The sequence below is a fragment of the Furipterus horrens genome, unplaced genomic scaffold (assembly GCF_987537825.1).
Source record: "Furipterus horrens unplaced genomic scaffold, mFurHor1.1.pri manual_scaffold_5, whole genome shotgun sequence".
Lineage (NCBI taxonomy): Eukaryota > Metazoa > Chordata > Mammalia > Chiroptera > Furipteridae > Furipterus > Furipterus horrens.
In genome coordinates, this window is record NW_028327175.1 from 151,583,089 (window position 1) to 151,611,038 (window position 27,950).

General features: G+C 38.8%; 1 protein-coding gene across 2 annotated transcripts in view; it reads right to left on the bottom strand.

The window, feature by feature from the left end:
- The window catches only part of ANK3 (ankyrin 3), a 501,644-nt gene that overhangs the window by 156,727 nt on the left and 316,967 nt on the right, over positions 1-27,950 (bottom strand). For both annotated transcript variants that reach the window (XM_090278064.1, XM_090278066.1), the window contains exons 9-10: positions 5,936-6,034; positions 327-524 (exon numbers count right to left, since the gene is read on the bottom strand). In XM_090278064.1, coding sequence (XP_090134190.1) covers positions 327-524; positions 5,936-6,034 — 297 coding nt within the window. The remainder of the gene's footprint in view (positions 1-326; positions 525-5,935; positions 6,035-27,950) is intronic.

Below are 27,950 nucleotides of genomic sequence, written 5' to 3' on the forward strand. Positions count from 1 at the left end.
TCACTAAATTATAACTTTACCCACAGTAAGGTAAGGTTGACCATCTCAGTCTGTGTTATACTTGTATAGTCTTCAGGTTTCATTCATATAAGAGAATCACCAGCGTGACCCTAAAGGATGTTAATAATTGAACCCTGTAAGCCTCATTTATGTTGGAAACAGGTTTTACAGATTTTCCAGAAGGATATTTGAAAACATTGACTAAGGTCTACTTTATTTAATTAGACCTCCCATTTTTACCTGCTCAAAAGCAATCCCTTCACATACAGAGGTAGCATGTTGTCAGCAAGACAACAAAGTCTGGACCTGTTGGCTGAGCTACTTACCAGGGCTTTGGCATTGGGGTTAGCTTTCTTGTCCAAGAGAACCTTGGCGACTTTGTAATGGCCGCAGTGGGCAGCCACGTGCAGGGCGGTCAGATAGTCATTGGTGACATCGTCCACAGGCACATTGTGCTGGAGGAGAAGCTGGACGCAGTTTAAGTGATCCCCTTGTGTGGCCATGTGCAATGGGGACAATCCATTCTGGAACACAGAAGAAGGTCAAAGTTTATTGTTTTACCTTTTCATCAGCAATACGCCAAACACAAAATACAGTACAGATATGAACAGATAAAACTCTTGTTTTCACATGAAAATACTTTCTATTTTTAAAAGGTTTGGACAACTGTTTTGAACAGCTACTTTTAAAACTAGCCCTGTAACTTTTTATATCAATAGAAAACAAATTTTCAAAGATAACTTCTTTTTCTGATTTAAAAAATGTGAACTGCACTAAAATCTGTTATTACATTCTCAGTGAATTGGAATTCTTAATTTTTAACACTGAAAAAGATAAAATAAAAGCAGGAACAAATTGGTGTTCATTAGACTAGTTTTTATTTTGTCCTCATGAGTTACTAATACTTGAATTTTAATACTGTATTGATTCAATGAACAAAATGTTCTGCTTACAGCGATACATTTCATCTCACATCAATGTAGAAAGTTTTTTCATTTTCTAGCAATATGGTGCCCCCATGTGTCTATAATGAGGAAAGGCAAGGCACTGACCAAGCTATTAACTAAAGTTTACCCTCAGTTAGTTTAAATCAATTGGGTTCAATGACATAGTTAATTATATGGGATAGGAATGAGTCAAAAATTCATCTGAAGAGCTAAGACATGAATGAGTTCAAAGGTAAATTAAAACCTTAAAAATGTTAGAGTGACACTTAGCATTCAGTACATGTTTCCTGATGAAGGCAAAAACAAGGTATTAAGATGTCATTCTGAAACTAATATTACATCAGTTGTAATTTAAAAATAAAAAAAAAAAGCTGTCAGTCTTTTCAAGCATGCTTCCTTTAAATATGTAGATAAAATGGAGAAGCCTGGGAAATTCCTAGGGAATCCAATTATCAAGAAAGGCTCTATTAATTTCTGTAACATAATCTAACATATTCTAGGGGAAAAAAGCGCCAGCAAATTCAGTTTCCAAAAAAGTGGTCATCAGTCAACTTTGAAAATAACAATATGTTAAGTACGAACTGATGAACCAAGTATTTCTGAATCCTCTAGGCTGTCATTTCCCCTAACTTGTCAATGAATAACACAAAAGAGGAGTTAAAAATAAGAAAAAAAGGCAAGCCTTCCTTTGGCCACTCTCATAGGTCATTCCCTCACTGTCATATATTTCAACTATCTGCATTCCTTGAAAGCAAGAGGTGCATGGGTTATAATTTCCCTGTGTTGGCCAGCAGAGAGCCTTGCATATATAGAAAGAGCCCAATAAATATTTATGTAAATTTAAAGCCTTCATACAATGTCAATCGATCAGGATACTTCTGCCTTAAAAGTTCCCAACAAACAATTTGAACCAAAGTAGAAACTGAGGTGCAAAAATGATGGGAACATTTCTCATTTGCGATACTGCCACTCCCAGCTGAGCATATGCACTCATTTATTTCCTGCCAAACAGTCTTCTGCTTAATGTTTTGATACAGTCTTTGTGGAAAATAAGAACTAAACAAAAAAAAACAAAACCTGAGAGAACACATGACATAGAGTAGAAAAGGAAAGCAGTGTCAGTAAAAAGAAGGAAATTCTCTAATGATACACAAAAAAATGATACATAGGTCACTGGGGAAAGACAAGGAGAAAGATCACTTGCCCTATGGGGAGGGTCCTTATTACCTATGGCACCTTCACCAAGCCGAACATATGGATCCATTGTAATGAGTTTTCTTAGCTCAGAAAGATGAAAGTCTGGAAGAATTACACTCAGGTCTTAAGGTTAGGAATGCATTTATTCACTTAATATTCATTCAACAACATTTATTGAAGGTCTACCACGTGCGTTAGACACTGATTTAGGTGCTTGGGGTACCATAAGGAATAAGCCAAAGTTCTTGCTTTCATTTTGAGGGAGAGCGAGCAAATAAGTAAATAGGCTAAGGGTTAAGTTGAAAAACTTGTGGAGGTTGCAGAGATCTGGGATAAGCTGAGGGTATTCAGTCTGAGAGACTAGGAAATGAGAGCAAACTCAGTGTATTTTAGGAAGTGAAAGAAAGCTAGTTGTCTGGAAGATGGTACAGGGCTGCACGAGAGGAGATGAGGCAGGAAGGTGGTCAGATTCGGGTAAGGAGTTTATTCTCAGTAAAGGAGGACACCTTCAGGTAAATGTGATAAATGTGACATGTATGTTTCTCCAGCCTTTCCCAAATGCCACTAAAAAGCATTCAAGGAATTTGAAAGGTAAATTCCACAGGGGCATGTATGTGTGCACACCCACACACCTACCTGGGAGAGGAAACAAAGACAGATGGAATATGAGAGGACTTAAGTGTGTTCACTTATCCAGCAGAAGAAAGAAGGCGGAAACCTGAGTCTGTGGAGGGGTATAATCAGTGGTGTGCTGATAAATGTTTAACAGCAGTTCTTTGAAAAAGAAAGTCCTGATTATGTAGTATCTGTCAATCTCCATGATGTAAAGACTCCTATAACGACCAATTTGAAGCTATTAACATAAAGTTACTGGATGTGGAACCAGGAAGAGATGTACACAATAGGCTCAACAATCTGGCTCCAGTATGTCTCTGGGTATAATAAAGACACCTGATTTGCCTCTCAAATGCCCCCAAGGAAGGGGATATGGATACATGGTACCTTGAAAGCAGTGTTGGTTTGTCTGAGTACAGAGCTGTCAGGTCTCCAGGCCCTTCCAACCCAGCAAAGTCAGTTGCCTGCCCCCTTGTAGCTTTAAAATAAATCCTCACCCAAGAATATGTTTATTGATTTGAGTGAGAGACGAGAAAGAGAGAGAGAGAGAGAGAGAGAGAGAGAGAGAGAGAGAGAGAGAGAGAGAGAGAGAGAGAGAGAGAGAGAGAGAGAGAAATATCAATTGGTTGCCTCCTGTATGCACTTCAACCAGTGATTGAACCTGCAACTGAGGTATGTGTCCTAACTGAAAATCAAAACCTCAGCCTTTTGGTGCACAGGGAAAATGCACAATCCAACGGAACCACCCAACCAGGGCTAGCAGGAAACCATAAGTTTAGTGTCTGGAGAAAGTGAACCAGAGAGATTCTGGACGCAGGGGCCCAGGTAGAGCAGAAAGCAGTGGCGAGGTTCTGGACTGGGAACAGCTGCTCACAAGAAAAGACAGTTTAGAGGTTGCATGGTGTCTGGAGTTAGACTGTCTGGGTTCAAATTCTTGCTCTGCAACCAGCCGAGATATCTTAAGGAAGCTATTTTGGGGGGTCTCAGTTTTCCTATTTATAAAAAGAGTATAATAGTAATATTAGTACCTTATAGAGTTATTGTGAGAATTAAATGGGTTAACATATATGAATTATTTAGGACCTGGTATGCAGTAATCACTCTACAAATATTAGTTACCATTGTTACGATTCAAGTATGCATACAAGGTTGTTATGATTAAAGTATGCATACAGGACAGAGACATTGACAGTCCCCTTTCCTTTTCCTTAATGTAAACCAGCGATTTCCAACCAGTGAGCTGCAAGAATTTTTAAAACATGCAATACATGACTATTTAGTCAGGGGCACTGACCTTTTTTCCCTTAGATTGACAGGTAAAAAAATGACAACAGCTGACACAACAATAGCCATCTGGTGTGAATGAATCAAAATTATACCTACTTTTTGTGGGATGGGCAGGAACTATATTTTTTGTGTGCTGCAGAATTTTAGCAATTAGTTTACGTGTGCCGTTAAACGGAAAAGGTTGAAAATCGCTGCTGTAAATTATTCCTATTGGTGTAAGCTGCAAAAGGTTGGAGGATTCATTTCTCAAAAAATGGAACTTCCCAGAGTAAAGGCCACCTCATCCTGCCATCTGAGGCCTCCAGCCTACCTGACACAGCTGAGTAGAGTTCTGACTGCACTGCCCCAGCGTTCCCACTCAGATGTTAGTGCCTGACACTTACGGGTGGGTGTAGGCATTTGTGGGAAACCCCAACATGAAAGTGAGCCAAAGCTAACAAAGAGAAAATAAGAAATCGGAGGAATTATGGACATATGAGAGGCACAAAAATTACACTAAAGAAAAGTGATCTAAAATGTTCTCAGAAAGGTAATATAAAATATTGCATCCATAAAACCAGAATGGGATGCTTTAAGGAAAGAAGCTATCAGAGAATAAGATAATGTTCTTAAATATTAAAAGCATTGAAGAAAAAAACCAAGGGGAGTTCTCTGGGGGTGGGGGGAAGGTAATGAGATGAACAACAAAAGGAAAAAATGAGATGATGATATAATTTTTAACTCTTCTGCCTGTATGGCTTTGATAAAATGAAAATTAATGTTACAGGGAACAGCTGAAATTAATCAGAAGGTTTTTAGGCAGGAGGTTGACATGATTTGGTTGACAAGTCATAGGGCCACTCTGACTGCAAAATGGGAACCGATTGTGAAGAAGGAGGGAAGTGGAGAACCAGTAATGACGCTATTATGACAGTTCAGTGACGGATGCTGTGACTCAGAAGACAGCAGTGCCGTAAAAAAGACAGACATGGACTGTAGGAAAGAGAAAAGAACAAATAGATGGCTTAGATAAGAAGCATCCAAAAGACTCAATAAAAAATAGTTACTGTTTAATTCTATAGGTTAATGCCTCCGTCAGCTTGCCAAACTAAGCTCTGCACTTCAAAGGAGTGATGGAATTGCGGAGACCACCTCAACCCTGCCCATCTTCACTAGAGTCGGAAACATCAATTAGCATACAAACAGGAGTAATATATAATTTTGTTCTTTTGATAATGTTTAGAGATCAAGGCTCTTTATAAAGCTTAACAGGGGTTCCAAAATAATTGATAAATAAAGCCAGTAGTGATTATGGGGTAGTTCCAAAATTTATTTACAAATGTTTTCTTTTTCAAATAGTGTCAAGTGGTTTTTCCATTAAAAAAATCTAGGAGACACTTAGTATAGTAAAACAATTTTTTTTTCAGGCAATCTTTATGTGCCCTTTTCAGATATGTGAACTTTCCCTGTGGAAAAGGTACTGTCTTTCCCAAGTTTCCATTCTTTACCAGTCAAATGACTTCTTTGGCCTTTTCACTAGTCTGTGAACTCTCAAGAAATAAACCACGAGGCTGAGGAAAGAGAGCCAGTTCCCAGTCTTTCCTTCCCCCAAAAGTCATCCTTTCTGAGCTATGAAAAGTTCATAGAGTAAAATCAAGCACTAAATGTTGCTGATAAAACAACAAACACACATGCAAAAATGGCTTTTTGGTAGACTATATTCTTTCTAAAGGCTTCATAAACCCAAAGTGATTTTGAGGTTCTCCCAAGATTTGGTGAGCATAGCCACTCTAACTGCTAAATTGAAACTATGGCATTTTCTGTGTAATTCAAAAGGCTGGGTTAAGTAACATGTAGAAAGAGTCAAAGCTAAATACAGTGTAATGCCCTGAAATCTAGGAAGAAATTACCTTGGTTTTTGAAAGAATGGGGGCTGCTCGATCGAGCAGCATTTCCACCACCTGCTCATGGCCACTCCTTGCTCCACAGTGCAGCGGCGTCAGACCGTCCTATTGAACACAGGGCAATAGCTTCAATTAGATTCAATGGGAATTTCTAGAAATGCAGAGTGTTTCTTCAAGCTTCAGTGCAGTATCTAACATGCTGTGGACCAGTGAGCTGCAAACATTTACTTCTATAACTGACACAATAATTTTGTATTTTTATGAGAACTAAATTCTTCATAGATTTAAGTACTTGGCAAAGTGTGTAATTTCCCACATATCAGGATTCTAACATTTAAAAATATAACTGTCCCATTATTTTTGCATATCTGGTGGAATCTAAATACTATAAGTAAATTTATATCCATCATTTAAAGAAATGTAGAAATAAACTTTGAAAATAGAAATTTGTAATAGGAATTTTACATTGGTCATTTTTTTCTCTTGCATTTTTATTTTTATACCAGTTCCCCCATGTAATTTTATCTTAAGCTAATTTAACTTTATGCATCAGTGTTTTTTTTTAAATTTATTTGTTTATTTATTTTTAGAAAGAGGGGAAAGGAGAAAGAGAGGGAGAGAAACATCACTGTGTGGTTGCCTCTCACTTGGGCCCCCAACTGGGGACCTGATGTGCAACCTAGTCATGTACCCTGACTAGGAATCGAACCAGCGACACTTGGCTCGCAGGCCGACGCTCAATCCACTGAGCCATAGCAACCAGGGTGCTTCAGTATTTTTTATTGATAACCACATGATATTTCTCTGCCACAGAAATATATAAATTTAAATTTAAAAGAGGTTTATAGATTTCTGGAGGACATGAGCTTTAACTATTAGAAATAAATCTCCTGATTAATATTCAAACACAATTGATCAAAATATCAAAAATGCATTCTAATTTTATGATTAAACAAGAGTAAAAATTTATTATAAATTCCCCTCTTGATGAGATATATTTTTTCACTAGTTCACATATCTGCTAATGAATATTACTGCTAAAATGGTTTAGCATCAATACTCTCCTAATATTTGCTTTTATAAATGTTAGTGCTGAGAAATCTTGTCTGCATAAATAAGTAGATGGACTTCTGCTATAGCAACATCAGTTATTTGCTGAACTCCTTCTGAATTATATGCAAATCACTTAATAATTTTTCACCAAAGATTTTTTTAAATGATCCATCTTAAGATAATTCCATTAGGTCCTTCATTTTTGTTGGCAGCAATAGGATTTATAATCATTCAATATGCAGAAGAATATGTTTTCCAATCATTATAGTCATGTAATTCTTAACAGGACATCAATATTCTGAACTCTTCCCTTTGCTCCCTTCGTGTTCTCCCCTTCACCCCCAAAGGTCTTTGCACTCTGGGTCATGTGGGTGAGAGTTAGAAAGTTAGACTTTTCTGTCATATTAGGAAGAAGAACCATTGAATTAAAGAATAGATGGGAAAGGAGAATTACTAGGGAGCTAAGGAAGTAGACAGTTATTCACTTAAAACCATCTAAGTGGCCCTAAACCCTATGGAAAGTTTCCACACACCCCAGCTTATGTATTCTCCAACTTGAAGGTTCCCATGGTTGACAACACCTACCCCAAAGACAGTCACAATTTCTAAGATACATCAAAATGCAATTCACTGTACTTAAATCACTTTCTAGATCATGTGAGCACTTCTTCAAAGTAAGCCTAATTTCTTAATGTATAACCAATCCTATTTCTAAACTACTAGCTAAATCTCAGTAGAATTAAAATCCCTTAAAAACTGAAACGTGAGTCACAAACAGTACATGACCTGGTCTGAACATTCTTTGAGCATGTTTAAATACTCTGCCTTTTATACTGATTTAAAACATTTGCCCTTATAAGCCAAAGTAAAATAATATAACCATATTTCAAGTTGCAAACAGTATCTTGTGAATAAGATAAAATCTGAGAACAAATAAAAAACACCATGAAGTCTAGATGTCTTCCCAGAACTGTTAACCTGAAAATACCTGAAGGAGAAATAATAATAATCACATCTACCTTCCAATACACAAAAATATTTCACATTCTCTCCATGTGATTATCTTTTATGAACTTAAAGGTCAAATTTTTTTTTTTCATTTTTCTCATTAGTAGACTCTAAGGCATGATATTAGATGCATAGACATTTCCAATTATGGTCACTCAGAAAAAAAGAATGTTAGCCCAACTTATTTATTCTTGAAAACGATCTTCCTCGAAGCAAACTGCTACATACGGAATTCAAAGTATTTGGCAATCTAAGAGCAAAATCATCTCAACTTCTTAGTCCTTTGAAATATACTGTTCTGTACAGACATACATTCTTACTGATTTCATCTTTAAAAATTGTTAATTGTGGAAAATTTCAAACACATTTCAGATGATAGTAGAGCGAATAGCGTAACGAGCTTTTCAGTATCTGGTATTCAGCGTCTACAATTGTTGCTTAATGATCAATATTGATTCATTTACTTCCTGACCTCTTCTTTCTCATACTATTTTGAAGCAAATCCAAGACACGGTATCATTTTACACTCAATATTACCCCTGTGTAGAAGGTACAATCTTTGTTTTATAAATGAAGACTCTAAGGTTCAAGGAGGCTAAATTATTCATCTAAGGTCACATAGTTCAAAACAAGGCCAGTGCTGACTATGAGAGACAATCAAGGGAGGTCTTGGGAAGAGTTATAAAGACAGACTCTGTGTTCAAACTTTCAGCAAGTCTTAGCCTCCCTTTCTTTACATTCTGAAGCTGCTACTTCTGGTTTTTGGTGTTTACATATTAAAAACTTACAGAATCTAGAAACTCAGTTAGGAAAGGTGACCTTTTTCATCACTGCAAGAGCTGTGAAGTGCTAATGTTCTGTCTTTCTTATTTATTTATTTTCTCAACCAAGAGAAGCATCAGTGGGTTACCTCCCATATGTACCCTGACCAGGGCTTGTATGTGCTCGGACTGGGGTTCAAACCTGAAGCCTAGATATATGCCCTGACTGGGAATCAAACCCTCAACCTTTTGGTTATTGGATGACACTCCAACCAACTGAATCACACCACCAGGGTGAAGTGCTATTGTTCTACCCATTGTTTCTTTTATCACCTCGTTTCAATGATAAAGTTGGCTAGCTCCCCGAGTTAAGTTCCTAGCTGAACTGCAAAGAGCCACCTGAAGCACAGCTCTTTCAACTGTAGCTTTCCTTGCAGTATTTTTAACTTTGATTACAAGTGGCTGAAGCCTTTGGATTTTCTGCAGATGTCCTCTGGCACTTTTTAAAGGTGCATGGCTCTTCAAAACAACCAGAATCCTGGCAGGAGAGATGCCTCATTGGGAAGCTGCACAAGATGTCACAACTACCTGGCTCACAGGCCAGTGGAAACCTGGTATTTAGAGTTAATGTAAGATCTTTAATTAGCATCACCATTTTTATCGTCACTAAGACGGAGACAAGACCAGCTGATCCCCAGTGAGACCGAAAAGTACCTGCTATTAAGCGATGCACACTTAATTCAGTTAAAAAAAAAAAAATTAGCAGGCATTGACTTAATGCCTATTTTGGGGCAAAATATAAATATTTAAATTTTGAATTAATAGCTTTGGCTTTGAAAGAGACATAGCTTATCATTCACTTTCCTGAACCACGGTTCTGATTATGATCTTCTGTAACTATCATTCATGCCTTAGCCAACTCCGAATTCCTCAGGTTAGCATTCAAAATCTTCCAACATTCATCACAGCTACACTTGGTCTTCCCTACTCCCTTCACATCTACCCTAATTAACAAACTCTTTTATGCAGTGCCTGGCAAAAGCTGATCACTTTCTTGTTTTTCTGTTTTGCCCATGCTACTTCATATAGCTGGAAGTTTTCCTTCCACTTCCTCCAAAATCCAAATCCTTACTCTTTTAAAGTAGTGTTTCTGTGAATCCTTTTCCAAAATTCGACACAACCATTTCACCTTCAGAACTCCTAACTTATTTAATCTGGGCCTCTTTGGGGGAACCACTAGCTTTTTACCTGGTGTTTTAGCTTTTTAGTTATTTGTGGGCATGCATTATTATTTTACCTTGTCTGCTTTTAGGACAAGGTTACTTTTTAAAAACCTTTACCCAAGGACTGGTTTCTAGAGAGAGGAAGGGAGGGAGGTAGAAATATAAATGTGAGAAAGAAACACCATTTAGTTGCCTCCCATCTGTGCCCTGGCCAGGGACTGGGCCCACAACCACAACCTAGGTATGAACCCACAGCTTTTGGTGTATGGGATGACACTCCAACCAACTCGGCCACTTGGCTAGGGCAAGGTTGCTTGTTAAGGGAGATTTAAACCTCAGAAAGAAGGTAACTCCATACCATGTCCATGAAAGTTGCTTCATAAAAGTGACGGAGTGATTTAATACATGGAGTGAGTTAGTAAGTAAATTTTTGGTCTAGTCTTTTAAAAATGTTTTCTAGTTAGTTGGTTAAAAACTGCTTTTCTTTTTATACTTCAGAACACTATTAAAATAGCTTGTCTTGCCTTCCAGAAAAATAAAATTCTCAATAGATAAGTGACTTGTAAATGGGGATTAGGCAAAAGAATATGATTTAATCTTTTTAGCTCTCAGAATACAGAGTAAGAGAAATATAAGAATATTTGCTCTAGATAAGTTTTTCTTCTCTTTCCAATTCAAAATCATAAAGCTTTAAAAATAGCTATTATGAATATTGTATTTTACAGCATAGCAGTGAACTCATTTATTCCTTTCCCTAAAAGTAGAGCAAGGTGTTTTCTAACACAAAATAAGGATTCTTACTTGCTCCCAATTCCCAGAAATGTACAATTAATATACAGTGTCATTTAGAATGGGGCCTGAGCCAAAAAGCAGTTCACCTGCACACAACAGCATCCACCTCCAGTTCAAAAATGCTTGACAAAGGCAATTCTTGAGCCTCAAGGGAGGCTGCCTCAACAAAGGCAGCATATGCATTTGGATAGGAGAGAAAGAGAGAGTTGCCATGGTAACATTATGGGAGGGAAACGAAATTGCATGGAGTTGGTAATTTTTTTCCAATTCCCCTGATTTTTAAAGCACTAGCATAATGGACATGTATTCCCTTGGGCCGAATTCTGAGGCAATGCAAACTGGTCAGGCCAGGTTTCATATTTCATTTCAGTGACATAAATCTTATTAGTGAGGTGGGGACTGCACTCTCCTGGCTGGAAAAAAATGCTCTCTTGTGTTAGCCTAAGAGCAAAACATTGATCACTGGAAGGTCAAAGAAACTTTCTTCCACACCCAGTTTTTTTCGGAAAAGCATGAAGCAGAGCATTAAGGGAATACTGAAGCCAGAATATGTCTCTGATAGGTTGAATTTGCTCAAAGCCCGAACTGAAATGACACAAATTCATGACTTGGGAAATGCTTTCAAAAAAGACATTTATTTTGGGTTTGCATCCTCTAGTTTCTTTTCTTTCTTGTAAGCAAAAATCTCACTCTGGAGAAGGAAAAGGAAATCAAGCAGAGAGAACTCTATGAATATATACTTCTTCTCTCTTGTGGATGTAAAACAGGATGTGATATTTAATTGAAAACTGAAAACAGAAAAAGCAGGTAGTGTTTCAGAGAGGAGAGTTATGATGACAACCAGATAAACTAAAGAGCATCAATTATAGTCTAATGGCTATTCTCACATCTGTACTTTTCACTAAAAATTCTGACTGTATCCTCATTTTGTGTGTGTTAGGCACTTGTATTAGGGCTAAGAGAAAGTAAAGAAACGTTTTCTGAAACACTTCTATTGTCACAGGTGCTTTATACTTGTGATCTTATCGAATCTCTACAACTTGTGAGAATGGCATGAGAAGTTCCATTTGTAGATGAGAAAGATGCTTAAGGTCATGTGCAAGTAAATGCCTGAGATTAGAATTTAAGCTCGGGCTTGCCTCCATCAAAGGGACTGAATTCCTTCTACTAGACCAAGCAATTTCCTTTTAAGATCAAGAATTCATTTTTGCCATTTATATATATAAGAGAGAGAAATCTCTCTTTCTAATTCCCTTCCTTGTTGTCCTGGCATACATTCTGTATGTTTAATATTAAACTAAAATAAGGTAAAATCTTGTTGTTCTTTCTGCTTGGAAAACTACAGCTTTATCTCTGAGCCTAAAAATAAATCCTTATGCTATCTGTTATGTCTTTTCCCACTCTGTTCTTCATGTGTTTTGTCCCTCATTTCTTGTCTTCTTTTGGGTTATTAATTATTACTCTAATAATTGAATAGTCATATAAATCATTGGCTATGTTCTACTTTGGATTTTTAACTAAATCCCTTTGTAGTGTTTTTCCTAGGGATTACAGTGCATATCCTTAACTTATCAGTGGAGTTCAAATAATATCTTATTCATTATATTATTACATAATACATATTATATATTGAAATAGTTATACCACTTCATGTGTAATATGAGAATTTTGAAGTATCATTTCATTTACACTATTAGTTTCATCTTTTGTGCTATAAATATCTTATATTCACATCTATATGTATTATAAATCTCATAAAAGACTGATCTTTATTTAACTAATCAATTGTTAAAGAATTTAAGAAAATAAAAAGTCCTTTATATTTATTTGCTTATTATTGTTTCTAGCTCTATCATTTTGGTCCAGGCTGAAGAACTTTCTTTAGTATTTATTTTAGGTGTATTTGGTGGTATCAAGTCTCTTAGCTTTTGCTTTTCAGAAACGGTTTTTATTTTGAATTTATTATAGAAATATATTTTTACTGAATATAAATCCTAGATTTATATTTTTCACTCAATACTTTAAAGATGTTCCAGTGTCTTCCGACCTCCAGTGTTTCTGATGGGGTGTCCTAGGTATTTTTCCATTAATAATATGTCTTTATCTCTGACTGCTTAAAATTTTTTTCTCTATCTTTGATTTTCAGAAGTTTCAATATGATGTGCCTCTGTGTGATTTTCTTTGTATTTATTCTCCTTGGCGTATGTTAAGTTTCCTAGATCTGGGGGTTGTAGTTTATGATTGAGTTTGGAAGTAAATACACATATCTTTTCTACTTTATTCTCCTTCTCCTTTGCCTCTTGCACTCCATTGCATTTTTTAACTAGCTTGCTATTATTACACAGGTTCTTGATGTATTCATTTGATTTTTGATCTTTTTGTTTTCTATGCTTCAGTTTGGATGATTTCTATGACTTGTCTTCAAGTTCACCAAATCTTTTATCTTTGCATTTAATCTGCTTTTTATACCATTCAATGAATTTTTAAAATTTCAGATATTTTGTTTTCCAATTCTAGGATTTTTGATTCTTTTTTGTAAAGGACCAGATACTTCTCCTGAAAGCCTTTTCTTTATTTGTTGTATCTATCTTTTCCTGAAGATTATTTAACATATTTATCATGCTTAAAGTTGGCTAATTCCAATATCTCAGTTGGCTGTGGGTCCCTTTCTTTAATCTAACTTCTTTTGATTGTAACTCAAGTTTTCATTTTTCCTTTTCTGTACAGTAATTTTTAAATTATATACTGAATATTATGAATGGTACTTATAGGGGCTTGGTCTTAGGCTTTTAATGATAGACATATTTCTCCTAGAATGATTCCTTTTGTCCTGGGGCATACTTGCAACTCCTGAGATACAGTTATCTGGAGGTTCCATAAAAAATCAAAGATATTTAGCAACCTTCTTTGACATGTCAATTCTGTCTCTCTTACAGCAGATAGCTGCTGAACTTCTCAGTTTTTAATCTTTTGGCTGCTATTTCCCTCTGGTCTGCTTGTAGTTTCACCGTTCATATGCATAGTTCAGGGGTCAGCCAAGAATTCTAGGGAATTTATGTGTTGATTTCAGCACTGCCTTTTGTGGTTCCCTCCTTCCAGTGATTCTCCCTAAATATCCAGCCACTCTCACAGCTCCAGACTTGATCCTCTGTCACCAGGCCAATAAACTGTGTTTCTGAATGAGTTCTATAACAGCATGCTACACTGACCACAATGTCTGTCATATATAGATCTTATCCTATATTATTTGGTTCTTTCAAGAGTTGACTTCACTCCAATTTACGCCTGCTTTTCAGTCCCTCCAAACAACTTTCTAAAAAGTATTTTCCCAGAGTTTATGACTTTTATCAGTAGGAGGCTTAATTCAATACAAGCTACTGCACCATTACTTGAAGCCAGAACTCTCAAATAGTTGAGTAAAAAAAAAAAAAAAAAAAAAAAATATATATATATATATATATATATATATATATATATATATATAGCCTCTACATACTATATCATCATAGTTTGTGTTTGTTTCTACTGTAAACTACTTTAGGAATATTCCTTCTATAAAGATTTAAGAGAATTTTTGAATTTTGAGTAGGTAGAAACTCTATAACCTGTTATTATAAAATATAGTTTTAAATATATAAAGGTGCTTTCTATATATATAGAAACTATATATATATAGTTCTTATAAGATGTTACAGGAAAAAAATCAATATAGAACTGTATATATAGAGAGTTCTTATAAAATGTTACATGAAAAAATCAATTAAAATTAAGCTTAAATTAAAAAACCATTAATGACTTCTTTATTGATTGTATCTTTCCTTTGGGGAAAAGAATAATTAAGATGTTTATAATTGATAGCTATAAAGTACTTGTGTGCCTAAAGGATGTAAAGTTATTTAAAAGAAATAGAATGTGGAACAGAAGATGGCGGCCAAGAAGGAGGAAGCTGAGTCCACTTGCTCTTGCTCCCAACTCAGATACTTTTGGCAGACATTTCAAAAAATAAACTCAACACTCAACAGAATCTTAGCTGATGTGGAGTTTGGAAGCCAAGGAGTACAGAAGATCCTTCACAATGGACAGTAAGGAGGTTTTACAGGTTGAAGGGGAAATACTCTGTGTGTAGCACCTATAGCTGTGGAAAGCCTGGTCAGAGATCACAGCTTTGTGGCTCCCTCCCCTCCCATGGCAGAGAACCCCCAGACTCAGAAGATCCAGGCCACACACACACACACACACACACACACACAGCGAGTAGCAGTAGCACACCTATAGCTGCAGGAGAGACCCAGAGAGAGGGGGGATCTACCTGTACCTGAGTTGTGGGGGAGGGGGAGGGGGAGGAGACAGGCCATGGCCAGCTGTGACTGTGAGAGACTCTTGGCTGTTTGGAGAGGTGGCGTGTACAGAAAGCCAGACAGTGACTCAGTGCTGCAATGGGAGTGCCAGAGACTTTTAAAAAGGGGAGCTGACATGTGCTGGGCAGCGATCCTGTGCACTGTGGCCCTGCCAGCAAGGGGAAGGGACTGAAGGTGCGCTTTGCTCCCAATGAGTGCAGCTGGGCACAGAGATCAGAAGAGTGCACAGCGAGGGGATTTCTCAGCCCCAGCCCGGGACAGCTGGTGGGGCAGAGGCTACGCAGAGTGGAGAGTTTGGGACTTTGTCTGCTGCGATGGCAGTGGGCTGGAAACTGGATGGGCAGGAGTTGAGCATCTGATGTTATTTACAGCCAGAAAGGGCCCCCTTCCCCTGTGGAGATAGAACCTCCAAACCTCCCCGAAGGGAAGTATGCACCCAGGCCCCACCTCCTGCAGGATGGAAAGCACCACCAATGGGGAAGCTCTGCAAAAACAGTCAGGACAGGTTCAAGAACCCCCTGCAGGATGCATATCCACAAGAAAAAGACAGGGAGAGAATTACCTAAAGGCCTCCTTTTGAACTTTACTCAGGGAGACAAAATACATTGGTTCCTAGGAGCCTATTCCACTAAGGCCAGCAAAGAAGGGAGATCAGAAATCAGTGCAGCGAGGGGGAACCAGGGCCCCGCTCAGCCTCGGCTCTCACACAGAGTTGCCATCAGCAACAAACAGGAAAGAGCTGACTCTCTTACACAGATTGGCCCCCTCACTTGAAACAGAGAGCAAAGTCATCAGAAACTATACATTATTGAAAATCAGCTGGGCTGGACCAAGACGGGTGGTGCAGGGGTAGGGGGAGCACACCCACTACTTTCCCAGAAGACTGAACAGTGCCTACCAGGGGAGAACCAGGGGTCTCACCCTCCCGTTAGCAACAGAGGCCCCTCTAGAGGCAGGTCAAGGTGATACAGGCGGTGCTGCCAGAAGCTGGATGACCTACTCTGGGACCTTGAGTGCATAAGAAAACAGGTGGACCCAGAAAGAAAAGTCAGAAGGCAGATACCAAACTCTGCTGAGATGGATTCTACCTCTTCTTCTTCAGAATGTGCTTTATTTTTTCTTTCACAGAGCCTTTTAATATTTCTTCTCTTGCTTCAACTGTATCCCAAGTAATTCAGTATTCTTGGTCTTTTATTTTTATTCTTTTTATTTAGATTTTTATATTATTTAATTTTTATTTCAAATCTCACATTGTACCCTTCCTTTGACTTATTCTATTTTTACTTCTTCCTGCCCTTTCTTATTTTTGTTGTAAATTTTATTTTCCCCCACACTATGCCATGTTCCTATTTTTTACTCTTACTATTTCTCTTCGCTTTATCCCCTCAAAATCATTCTTCCTTCCTTTAGTCAGCTCACATTCTTTTTCCCATTCTTATAATATTCTTATTTTCTCTCTACTTTTATAAATTGTGGCTTGTTTGGTATGGATATTACGGTTATTGCTGTTCTTTTTCAATTGTATTCCTATTTGTTCACTTTTTTTTTTTTTAAATTTCAAATCTCATAGGTTACTCTCCCCCTGTCTTACTCCATTTTACCTTCCTTCTGTCCTTGCTTATTTGAGTTTGGAATTTCATTTTTTCCCCTTTCTTAGTTTGAATTCTATTCCTCCCTCTATCCTCTCAAAATTCCTTACTGTAGACATCTCATATTCTCTTTTCTCTTTTATATAGTGTTCTTATTCTCTTTCCACCTTTATTAATCTTTGCTCAGCTAGTATTGACCCTATTGTGGTTTTTCTGCAATTTTGTTCCCTTTGGTTCACTACTTTTTAAATTTTACTCAAGACCTCATATTATCCTCTCCCCTTTTCTTACTCCATTCTCATATTGCCCTTCCCTGTTTACATATGTTTTAAATTATATTTTCTCCTTCTCTTCATCTTGTTTCTATTCCCTACTCTTATTATTTCTCCTCTTTCTTCCCATTCAAAACCATTTTATCTTCTTTAGTCATCTCATATTTCATTTTCCTACCTTATAACATTCCTAATCTCTCTCTACCTTTATTAATCTTTGCTCAATTGCTTTTCATATTGCTGATGTGGTAGGGGGTATTTTTGCTGGTCTGGGTTTGGTTTCCTGGGTGGTATTGCTTGGTTAACTAGCATCTCTACAACAGCATACAAGATGTGGCGGGGGTTGTGACTCCCAGTCAGCCACCTGGAGGGGAGAACCCACCAATGAATGAGCCATCAATAATCAAAGCCCGAGTACAACAAAAGAGCCCACACAAACAGAATAAATGGCAACCCTGGAGCATCCAGATGAGTAGATCAAAGAGACTGCACCACTGAGTCTCACAGAACTCCTCCCACAGAAGTCCACCCCACAAAGATGGGCAGGCTAAGCAGAGCAATCTAAGATGCAGAAACAAACAGAGTCACCTAAAATGCAGAGACAAAGAAATAACCCCAAATTGAAAGGAAAGGAGGAATCCCGAGAAAAAGAAGTAAATAAAATTGAGGCAAGCAATCTACCAGACAGAATTTAAAGTAATGGTTATAAAGATGTTCAAGGAACTCAGTGAGAACTATAAGGAACTAAATTTGAGCTACAAGAAATTTAGTGGGAACTACAGCAGCATGAAAAAGGACATAGAAACAATGAATAAGAACTAGGAAGAAATGAAGAATACAATATTTTAAATGAAAAATACACTAGATAAAATTAAAAGCAGGCTGGATGAAGCAGAGGACCAAATCAGCAAGATGGAAAAGGAAGTAGAAAGAAATACCCAGTCAGAGCAATACAATGAAAAAAGATTCAAAAAGAATGATGATAGTTTAAGGGAGGTTCAGGGCAACATGAAATATCAACATTTACATAATAGAAATATCACAAGGAGAATAAAAGGAGCAAGGGATAGAAAACTTGTTTGAAAAAATGATGAAAATAAACTTCCCTAATTGATGAGGTGAAAAATCATGCAAGTTCAGGAAGCACAGAGGGTTCCCATCAAGATAAACCCAAAGAGGCCTACTCCAAGACCACATCATAATTAAAATGGCAAATTTTAAAGACAAAGAGAGAATCTTAAAGGTAGTAAGATAGAAACAGCTAATAACATACAAGGGAGCTCCGAAAAGACTATCAGCTGATTTTTCAACAGAAACACTACAAGCCAGAAGGGAATGGCATGAAATCTTCCAGGTAATGAAAGTCAAGAACCTTCTGCCAAAACTACTCTATCCAGCAAGGCTCTCATTTAAAATCATAGGTGAAAGAAAGAGCTTCCCAGATGAAAGAAAGAGCTTCCCAGACAAAAGAAGGCTAAAAGAGTACATCTCCACTGAGCTAGTACTGCAGACATGCTAAAGGGACTGTTATAAAAAGGAGAAGAGAGAGAGAGACAGAGACAGAGAGAGAGAGAGAGAGAGAGAGAGGGAGAGAGAGAGAGAAGGAGGGAGGGAGGGAGGGAGGGAGAGAGAGAGAGAGAGACAGAGAGAGAGACAGAGAGAGAGACAGAGAGAGAGAGATGGGGGGGAGAGATATGGAAAAAACGGCATTTAGTAAGTACCTATCAATAGTAACCTTAAACGTAAATGGATTAAGTGCTTTGATCAAAAGACATAGGGTAGCTGAATGAATGATAAAAACGACCTGTCTACAAGAGACCCACCTCAAAACAAAAGATCTACACAGACTGAAAGTGAAGAAATGGAAAAAATATTCCAAACAAACAGACATGAAAAGAAAGCTGGGGCAGCAATATTTATATCAGACAAAATAGACTTCAAAATAAATCTATTAAAAGGGGCAAAGAAGGTCACTACATAATACTTATGGGAATAGTCCAACAGGATGATATAACCTGTGTAAACATATGTGCACCCAACATAGGAGCACCTGAATATATAAAGAAAATCTTGGAGGACTTCAAGAAAGATACTGACAACAACACAGTCCTCATAGGCAATTTTAATGCCCCACTGTCAAAAATGTATAGATCTTCCAAACAAATAATCAACAAGGATATGAAACTAAGGAGGTAAAAGGAATGTACTCAGAAAACTATGGAACACTGTAGAAAAAAATTTAGGAAGATACAAATAAATGGAAGCATATACTGGGTTCATGGATTAGAAGAATTAACATCATTAAAATGTCCATACTGCCCAAAGCAATCTGTAGACTCAATGCAATTCCCATTAAAATGCCAACGGCATATTTCACAGATCTAGAACAAGTATTTCAAAAATTTATAGGGAACCAAAAATGACCCTGAATAGCCTCAACAATCTTGAGAAAGAAGAACAAGGTAGGAGGAACCACAATACCTAATATCAAACTATACTACAAGGCCACTGTAATAAAAACAGTCTGGTACTGGCATAAGAACAGACAACATATAGATCAATGGAACAGAATAGAGAGCCCAGAAATAAACTCATGTCTCTAGGGTCAATTAATATTTGACAAAGGGGGCAGAAGCATAAAATGGAGTAAAAATAGCCTCTTCAACAAATGGTGTTGGGAGAACTGGACAGGGACATGCAAAAATATGAAACTAAACCACCAACTTATACCATACACCAGAATAAACTCAAAATGGATATGTCATGACATCACAGAAGTCCTAGAAGAAAACAGACAGTAAAATTTCAGATATCCCATGTAGCAATATTTTTGCCAATATATGTTCTAGGGAAATAAAGGAAAAAATAAACAAATGGGACTTTATCAAACTAAAAAGTTTCTGTGTGGCTAAAGAAACCATCATTAAAATAAAAAGGGAACTGACCACAGGGAAGAACATATTTGCCCATTATATATCAGACAAGGGTTTGATCTCCAAAATATATAAAGAACTCATACAACTCAACACCAGGAAGACAAACAATTCAATTAAAAAATGGGCAAAGGACATGAATAGACACTTCTCCAAGGAGAACATATAGATGGCCTGTAGGCATATAAAAAGATACTCAACAACACTGGTCATCAGAGAGATGCAAATTAAAACCACAGTGAGATATCACCTCACACCTGTCAGAATGGCTATCATTAATAAATCAACAAACAAATGCTGGCAAGGATGTGGAGAAAAGGGAACCCTAGTACACTGTTAGTGGGAATGTAGACTAGTGGAGTCACTATGGAAAACAATATGAAACTTCCTCAGAAAACTAAAAATGGAACTGCCCTTTGACCCAGCAATTCTGCTGCTGGGAATATATCCTAAGAATCCCGAATCACCAATTCAGAACAACGTATGCACCCCTCTTTTCATAGCAGCACTATTTATAATAGCAAAGTGCTGGAAACAGCCTAAGTGCCCATTAGTAAATGAGTGGGTCAAAAACCTGTGATACATTTACACAATGGAATACTACACAGCAGAAAGAAAGAAGCAACTCCTACTTTTTGTGACAGCATAGATGGAACTGGAGAATATAATGCTAAATGAAGTAAATCAGTTGGTAAAAGACAAATACCATATGATCTCACCTATAAGAGGAATCTAATAAACAAAATAAACTAATGAACAAAATAGAACCACAGGCATGGAAACATGGAACAGGCTGAAAGTGACCAGAGGGGTGAGGAGAGGGGAGAATGGGGGAGAGAAGGGGAAGGGACTAGACAAAGAACATGTTTGAATGGACCCATGGGCATGGACAACAGTGTGGAGATTGACTGTGGAAGTAGGGGGTGGAATGGGTGGAGGAGGGCAATGGGGAAAAAATTGAGACAACTGTAACAAAATAACAATAAAAAGTTATTAAAATATAACAAAAGATAAAAGAGGCAAAAAAAAAAAAAGAGAGAAAGAAATAGAATGTGAGCATTATGAACCTATATAAAGGAAAAATAGGAGAAAAAGTAGATTGTTTTCTGAGCTCCAGTACTTGGAATTGCACAGCACTGATCTAAAATAATAACTGTCCTGAGCCTCTTTAGTAGATTCTTTAAGTGAACAGGCTTAAGTGGCATATGAAATTTACCCAGTACTTTTAGATCTCTAATTTAGTAAGGGAAATGAGATTTCCTGTATGATGGTAAAGTCAATAAGGGAGAAATAAAAAAGGAGGGAGGGAGAAAGGGAGACATGCTCCTGCTATATTCTCAGAACTCTTCTCAACTCTCAAAAAACATCCTTTCCTTCAAAGAGATTTTCATGTTTGGAAAGCTAAGGACATTTCATGATTACGCGTGTACTTTAAAAAAATTAAGACTTTGTGTTTTTGGAGCAGTTTAAGATTCACAGAAAAAATGAGGTGCACTCTTGACCTTTTGTGATTCAAAATAAATTCTTTCAGTTAACTTGTAACATTTGTGATACAAAATTTTAAAATGATATTTTTAAATAATATATTTTCAAATTAGTCTTGATTAATGTAGAACCCCCAAGTCTTCTCCACTATTTCAAATGCTCCTGTCAACATGTCTATATTAGAACTCTAAGGAGAAATATTATATTAGAATTTTCTCTTTGATAGAGACCATTTTATAATTATGGAATATTTAATATATTTGTCAAGAATTTATTTTTAACTAGAACAATTACATTTCTGGAAATATAATAGAAAGCAACAGTCAATACCAATAATTCCTTTTTTTCCATATTTAACCTGAGAAATATAACCAGAGGCATTTCTGGGAATGGATAGCCTAAAATTAAGGACATCAAAGGTCCCCAGAATAGTAAGAATTTAACAATGGACAGACTTGAGGTACTCTAAAAACACTTAATCTTCTTGTGCACAAATATCTCTTCTTATAAGTCAATTGCATGCCATTAACTTCAGGGAGAAAAATTACATTGCCACAGCTCCAGTATAAAGTCAAGTAAATTAGGACCTTTTCACAAATGTACATTAAGGAGTGCATCTTATTTTTATATATTGAGCAAACACTTATTAAACACCCAATATGTGTCAGAAAGTGTGTTAAGCACTACAAATACTAAGATGAATGTGTGCCTCTCAGTGTCAAGGTGCAGCTTTGAAGATACCGTACTAATGAGATTATGTGACATGTGGGCAGTAGCCCCTTGCCAGGAAGGTTGGAATTTGGGAGAGGCAAGGTTAGAGCAGCATTCTGGGAATCAGAGTATTGTGATTATTGACCCTACCTGGAACTCCTGCATCTTCTCTGAAGCACAGCTGCCTTTATTATTGGATAAAGAAGAGTCAGTGAAAAGAGATGGAGAACTCAGAAGATGCCACAAAGTCTTAAAATGGTTCTAAATTTAGGGTTCATATAGAGCCTCTGATTGTCTGTGAACTGATGCAACAGTAAGTGCAAATGACAAGAGACCATCCATTGCAAAGTACCTTGTATCTTCCTTCAACAAATATACAAATACACACTACCTTTGTAGAAAAGGAGAGTTAAATGGGAAGGAATAGCAGGCTACTGTAAGTAGTCATTCTTAGAAAAACATTTTAGTTTATCAGGCAACAAATAAAGCCATGAAGATATCATTACAAAAAGAAACACATTTCAAAAATAATGTTAAAATTATGATTGAAAATTTTGCCTTAATATGTGTTTAAATCTCAGTACATTTGCTATTATTACCAATACTCTACATATTTAACTCTTGTCAGTTCTGCAGGATAATAAGATAACAAGCCAGTTGATAATAATCAGCACTGTGGTACTGGAAAAACAGGAAATGCTTTATAGAAATGAGCTAAATAGAAACAGATCCACAGCATCATGGTTCATTAGGTCATAGCTAAACTCCTTCAAGAAGATTCGTATAGAATCATCCTTTATGGTCCTCAGCTTTATTGAGATATAATTGACATATAACATTGTGTAAGTTCAAAGTGTCGTCGGCAGCCGTCCATCTCGAGAGACGATGGTGTAGCTTCTTAAGAGTCTATCTGCACCGCCGAGAATGGCTGTGCAGTCCGACTCGGGAGTGACATGGTATCTGTCTCCTCCCGTGTTGAATCGACATCTTGTGATGACGCTGAAGCTACAGAGCCTGGGCAGGGTAATATGGAGGGTCTGCTGTTGCCCATGCAGCAGACCCCCCCTCTCTTCGCAGCTGAAGGGTCCAAGGGAAAGACGGAGTCAATACAGCTTGGGTTCAGGTGCGCCGCAGGAGTTGCCGGTGTTGACTACAACGTCAAACCGCCTTAGGGACTCCGGCTCCGGATTTTCTGTCGGGGTTTACTCCCTTAGCCTTTCCCCTGAAGAGGTATGCCGCAAGGCAGCGGAGGTTTTTTGGAGTCAGAGTTTTCCTTCTCTGATGTACCCTGACTGGAAGATCGAACCAGCGACACTTAGCTCGCAGGCCGACGCTCAATCCACTGAGCTAAACCAGCCAGGGCATAAGTTCAAAGTGTACAATGTGGTATTTTGATATACATATATATTGTGAAATGTTTGCCACAATAAGGTTACACATTAATAAGTCAACACGTTCTTTACCTCACATAAATTTTGTTGTTGCTATGCTGAGAACATTAAAGCTCTACTCTCACAGCAGCTTTCAAATATGCAATATTGCTCACTCTAGTCACCATGGGATACCTTAGGTCCCTGAACTTAATTGTCATATAACTGATAGTCTGCACCATCTGACCAACATGTCCCTACTTCCCCCACCTCTCACCCATGGACAATCATCATGGTATTTCCTGCCTCTATGGGCTTGATGTTTCTAGAATCCACATAAAGGTGACATCATATAGTATTTGTCTTTCTGCTTGACTTATTTCAATTAGCATAATGCCCTGTGCTTAGCATCCATGTTATCGTGAATGTCAGAATTTCCTTTTATTTTTATGGCCTAATGATACTCTCTCTCTCTCTTTCTCTCTCTCTCTCTCTCTCTCTCTCTCTCTCTCTCTCTCTCTCTCTCTCTCTCTCTCTCTCTCTCTCTCACACACACACACACACACACACAGTTTTTAATCCATTTCTCTATTGATGGACACTTAGTTGTTTCCACGTCTTAGCTATTGTAAATAATGCTATAATAAACATAAGAGTGTAGATATCTCTTCAAGATAGTGATTTTGTTTCTCCTTTGGATATATACCCAGAAGATGGATTATTGGCTTTTATTGAAATATTACAAATGACCTTGTGAAAATGCAGTTTAAAGGCTGTATTCAAGCTTTATCAATTAATCAATAAAGATATGTTTTTTTGTTGTTGCTGCATAAAACCAGAAGGTGCTTTTTTAATTAATAATCTCTCTTAAAAATTCCAACTCTTGTTCTCTAGGGGCATCTATTTCTTGGTCCAGTCTCCTTCCCTGCTGACCCTACAACCCTCCAGATGTGGGGTGGAATAACGAGTACTTTTTATTAATTAAGACACCTCTGAGTCTCTCTCTTCTCCCTCTGGGTCTCCAGTGATGGGTAGATTGTTTCACTTACTGGTGTCTTACAAGTCCTGCAGGTTTTCTTCATTCCTGTTCATTCTCTTATCTTTTGCTCCTCTGACTAGATACTTTCAAATGCTCTTTCTTCTGCTTGCACCAGTCTGCTGTTAAAGCTCTCTCTTGAATTCTTCAGTTCAGTCATTGTTTCTTTAGCTTCAAAATTTGTTTCTTTTTTCTTTTTTTTCTATTTCTTTGTTGAATTTCTCAGTTGTTATTGTATTCCCCCCCCCCCCCGATTTCATTAAATTGTTTATTTGTGTTTTCTTGTAGCTCTGTATCTTTAGGACAATTATTCCAAATCCTGTCTTGTGCAATTCCTTATCTCCATTTCTTTGGGGTCAGTTACTGGAAGTTTGTTGCATTCGTCTGGTGATGTCACATTTCCCTGATTCTTCATAATCCCGTGACCTTGCACAGATGCCTGTGCATTTAAAGAATCAGTCACCTGTTCCAGACTGTCTGAGTTGACTGGTACAGAAAGATCTTCACCTGCCAGTGAATGTGTGCTGGAGCATGGTGTAAACTTGGGTCTAGTGGTGAAGAGTGCCAAATGAAGGCATGTGTGTGGAGTTTCTGGATCCAGGAAGCGGTGTGGTATTTCACCTTCTCAGGCTGCTGGAGTCACAGCACTGACAACTTGTGATCCTTAGTGAGCACTGCAGCAGGTCCACAGTGGCTGCAAGGGCTTTTTGGAGTCCTCATGTCACCTACCTCCAGGTCCAGTGGCTAGAGACTTAGGCAGGCAGTGGTGGCCAGAGCTGGTGGCACACACACCAAGCTGTGGGGATCAACTGCAGGTACCTAGGTAGTGGCAGGGGCTGGTTTCAGACATACATTTATTGGTGGGAGGCAGGGCCAGCTGCCAGGCCCAGCTTCCAGTATGCATTACCATGGCTACAGGGTCCCTCCATGGGTGCAGTGGATGCTGGTATTGGAAGTGAGGCTGGGGGTGTGCAAGTACATAGCTGTAGGGACTAGCGCAGGTAAGCCCAGTGATGCAGGCCAGCAAGAGGCCCACAGGTAGCTGGGGATGCCTGGCTATTGGTATGTACTGCTGTAGTTTCAGGGTCTTCCATGTGTATGTGCACAGCAGTGGCGGCTGGTCATGAGGGTCTGGTCAGGGTCATGCAGGTGCACAGCTGAGGGGTCAGCTGCGCATGTGCTCCGTGGCAGAGGCCAGTGAGTGGAGATAGAGACAAACTCAGGCCCAGAGCAGCTGTGAGGGCGACGGAGGTTGGGTGCATTTCTGAGGCTTCAGGAACTTGCCACCGGTGTGTGCACAAGAGTAGAGCCCAGTGCGGAGGCTCAGGCGGGCGGCGGTGAGCCAATGCACAGTGGATGGGGCTAGTCGCACGCACGCACACAGCAGTGCGGTCAACCACAGAGGTCCAGGCTGGCGTCCGGCACTGTGCAGGCACAGACGACAGGGCTGGCTGCTGGTGTGGACCCTGGGCTCTGGTGGGGGGGGGGGGTTCGGGAGTGGGTAGGGAGCAGGGCTGGCATCTGCCAATGTGACTATCTGTGGGACAGACAATGGTGAAATCTGCAGGGGTCAGTGGCAGCTGTGCTGGCCCTTGGTCACTGTCGTGGCGAAAGCAGCTGGGGCCTCTGCAGAGCAGGTCACAGGGCACTGCAGCCAGTGCTGCTGCATGGCTGACACTGACAGCCCTTGCTTCTCTTCCTTGTTCCTTCCCGTCTCTGTTTATCGTGACTTTGGCCAATCTCTGGGTGAGGTGAAGCCGAAGTGGGTCCTTTGTGCGATGGGCCTGAAGGCTGGGGAAGCTGGCCACTCGCCCACTTCCCCCTTCCTGGTGAGGGAACTCTTTCAGCTGGAGGTGCTCGCCCGAGTGTGGGATGATATAGGCAAAATGAAGCTGTTGTCCTTCCATTCTGGGGCAGGTATTTCAGGTTTTGTTTTTGTTTCACTGTGTCACTCCAGTTTCTTAAGGGAACTCCTGAGCTCTCCCAGAGCTGGTTTTGTTTTTGGATAGCTGTGTAACTGTTGATCTTCGTAGGCGGACAGGGGCTGGAGTCACCTCCTCCATCGTGGTGACGTCACCCAACCATGTATCACTGTGACTTTTACAGTAACTAATTATTCTTCAAGTTACAATATGCAGTGCCCTACCAGCAGGGAGAGCTTGTGAAATCATGGGACAGCTTCTCTGTCCTGGGTGGGAAGCTAAAACTCTGGAGGGTGAGCTTGCCTGAAGTCACAATTTTGTCACTTGCAGGTCACACCAAGGCTAGAGATCTGGCACGAGGGTAGAATAAATTCATTCTCATTCTGCTTTTCCAGCTGGTAAGGTCTTGCTCAGATCCTCCCTAAATTACTCTGACCACCATTCAAGTTGACTTTCTTGAATGGAAGCATCCTAAGTGTTTCTCTGAAATGCAACCCTTCAGAACCCTTTATTAGGTCAATAGCCCATGCAGGAAACAGAGCAAGGGAATAAGGTCCCTTAGAGTGCTGCTGTCTGAGTGAATCCAGAGTTTTCTGCCTCATTACAGAGAGATTGGTGTGTACCAGGGGTCATTCTTGATGCAACAAAGTAGCCCCAACAGTAGCTTGTACCTTATAGCCACTGAATTGGGTTGTTAAAAATGGGTATTTATGAAACATCTTGTTTTCTGTTTTGGGGCTTGTCCCCAGGGCTTTCTGACATTTTAGCTGGCTCCCTCCCTTTCAAGCCCACACAACCGATCATTCAGTTTTTCAGCAAGAGAGAAGGGGAGCTTTGATGAGGAGAACACAAAATAGTTTACATATTTTGGGTATGTACTGTGCTTTGTCCTATATAATCAGCCAGGAATTCAGTCTTGTGCCCAGTGACCATCCCACTCCAGGCAGCACAACAATCGAAGAATGACGGCTTTGCTGCTCTCAGGTTCTCCAAGTGTCCCTCCCATTCACAGGTCGCACAACACAAGAGCAAAGTAAATCCGAGTTAAAACGGAATGAATAGTGGAAAGGAATCTACATCTTGTTCAAATCAAGACAGCCTTTCAGAACAGGGAGGCAAGGTGGGACAGAAACCAGGCTGCACAATCATTTTGTCAGTGTACATTATTTCACTTTTGATACTTCTTTCCAGAAGAGTCTTTTTATGTTTTTATACTGGCCCTCCCCTATGACACTATATGCCACACAAAGTTGGGGCCAGAATTTCCTATGCACCCATTTCTCCTCTCTTTGTACCCCAAACAGCAAGTGTTTGGTAAATGATGCAAAATGACTGACAAGTGTTTGATGACAGTATCAAGACAGGGAGAAATGAGGTACTTTCTATTCCACACACCCACTAAAACCCCAGCTGGATATTCGGATATATCTATTTACAAATGAATTATTAGCTCCCTGTGATAATCAAGAGGCATAAGCAAGACATCTCTATTTTTTATTCCTTACAAC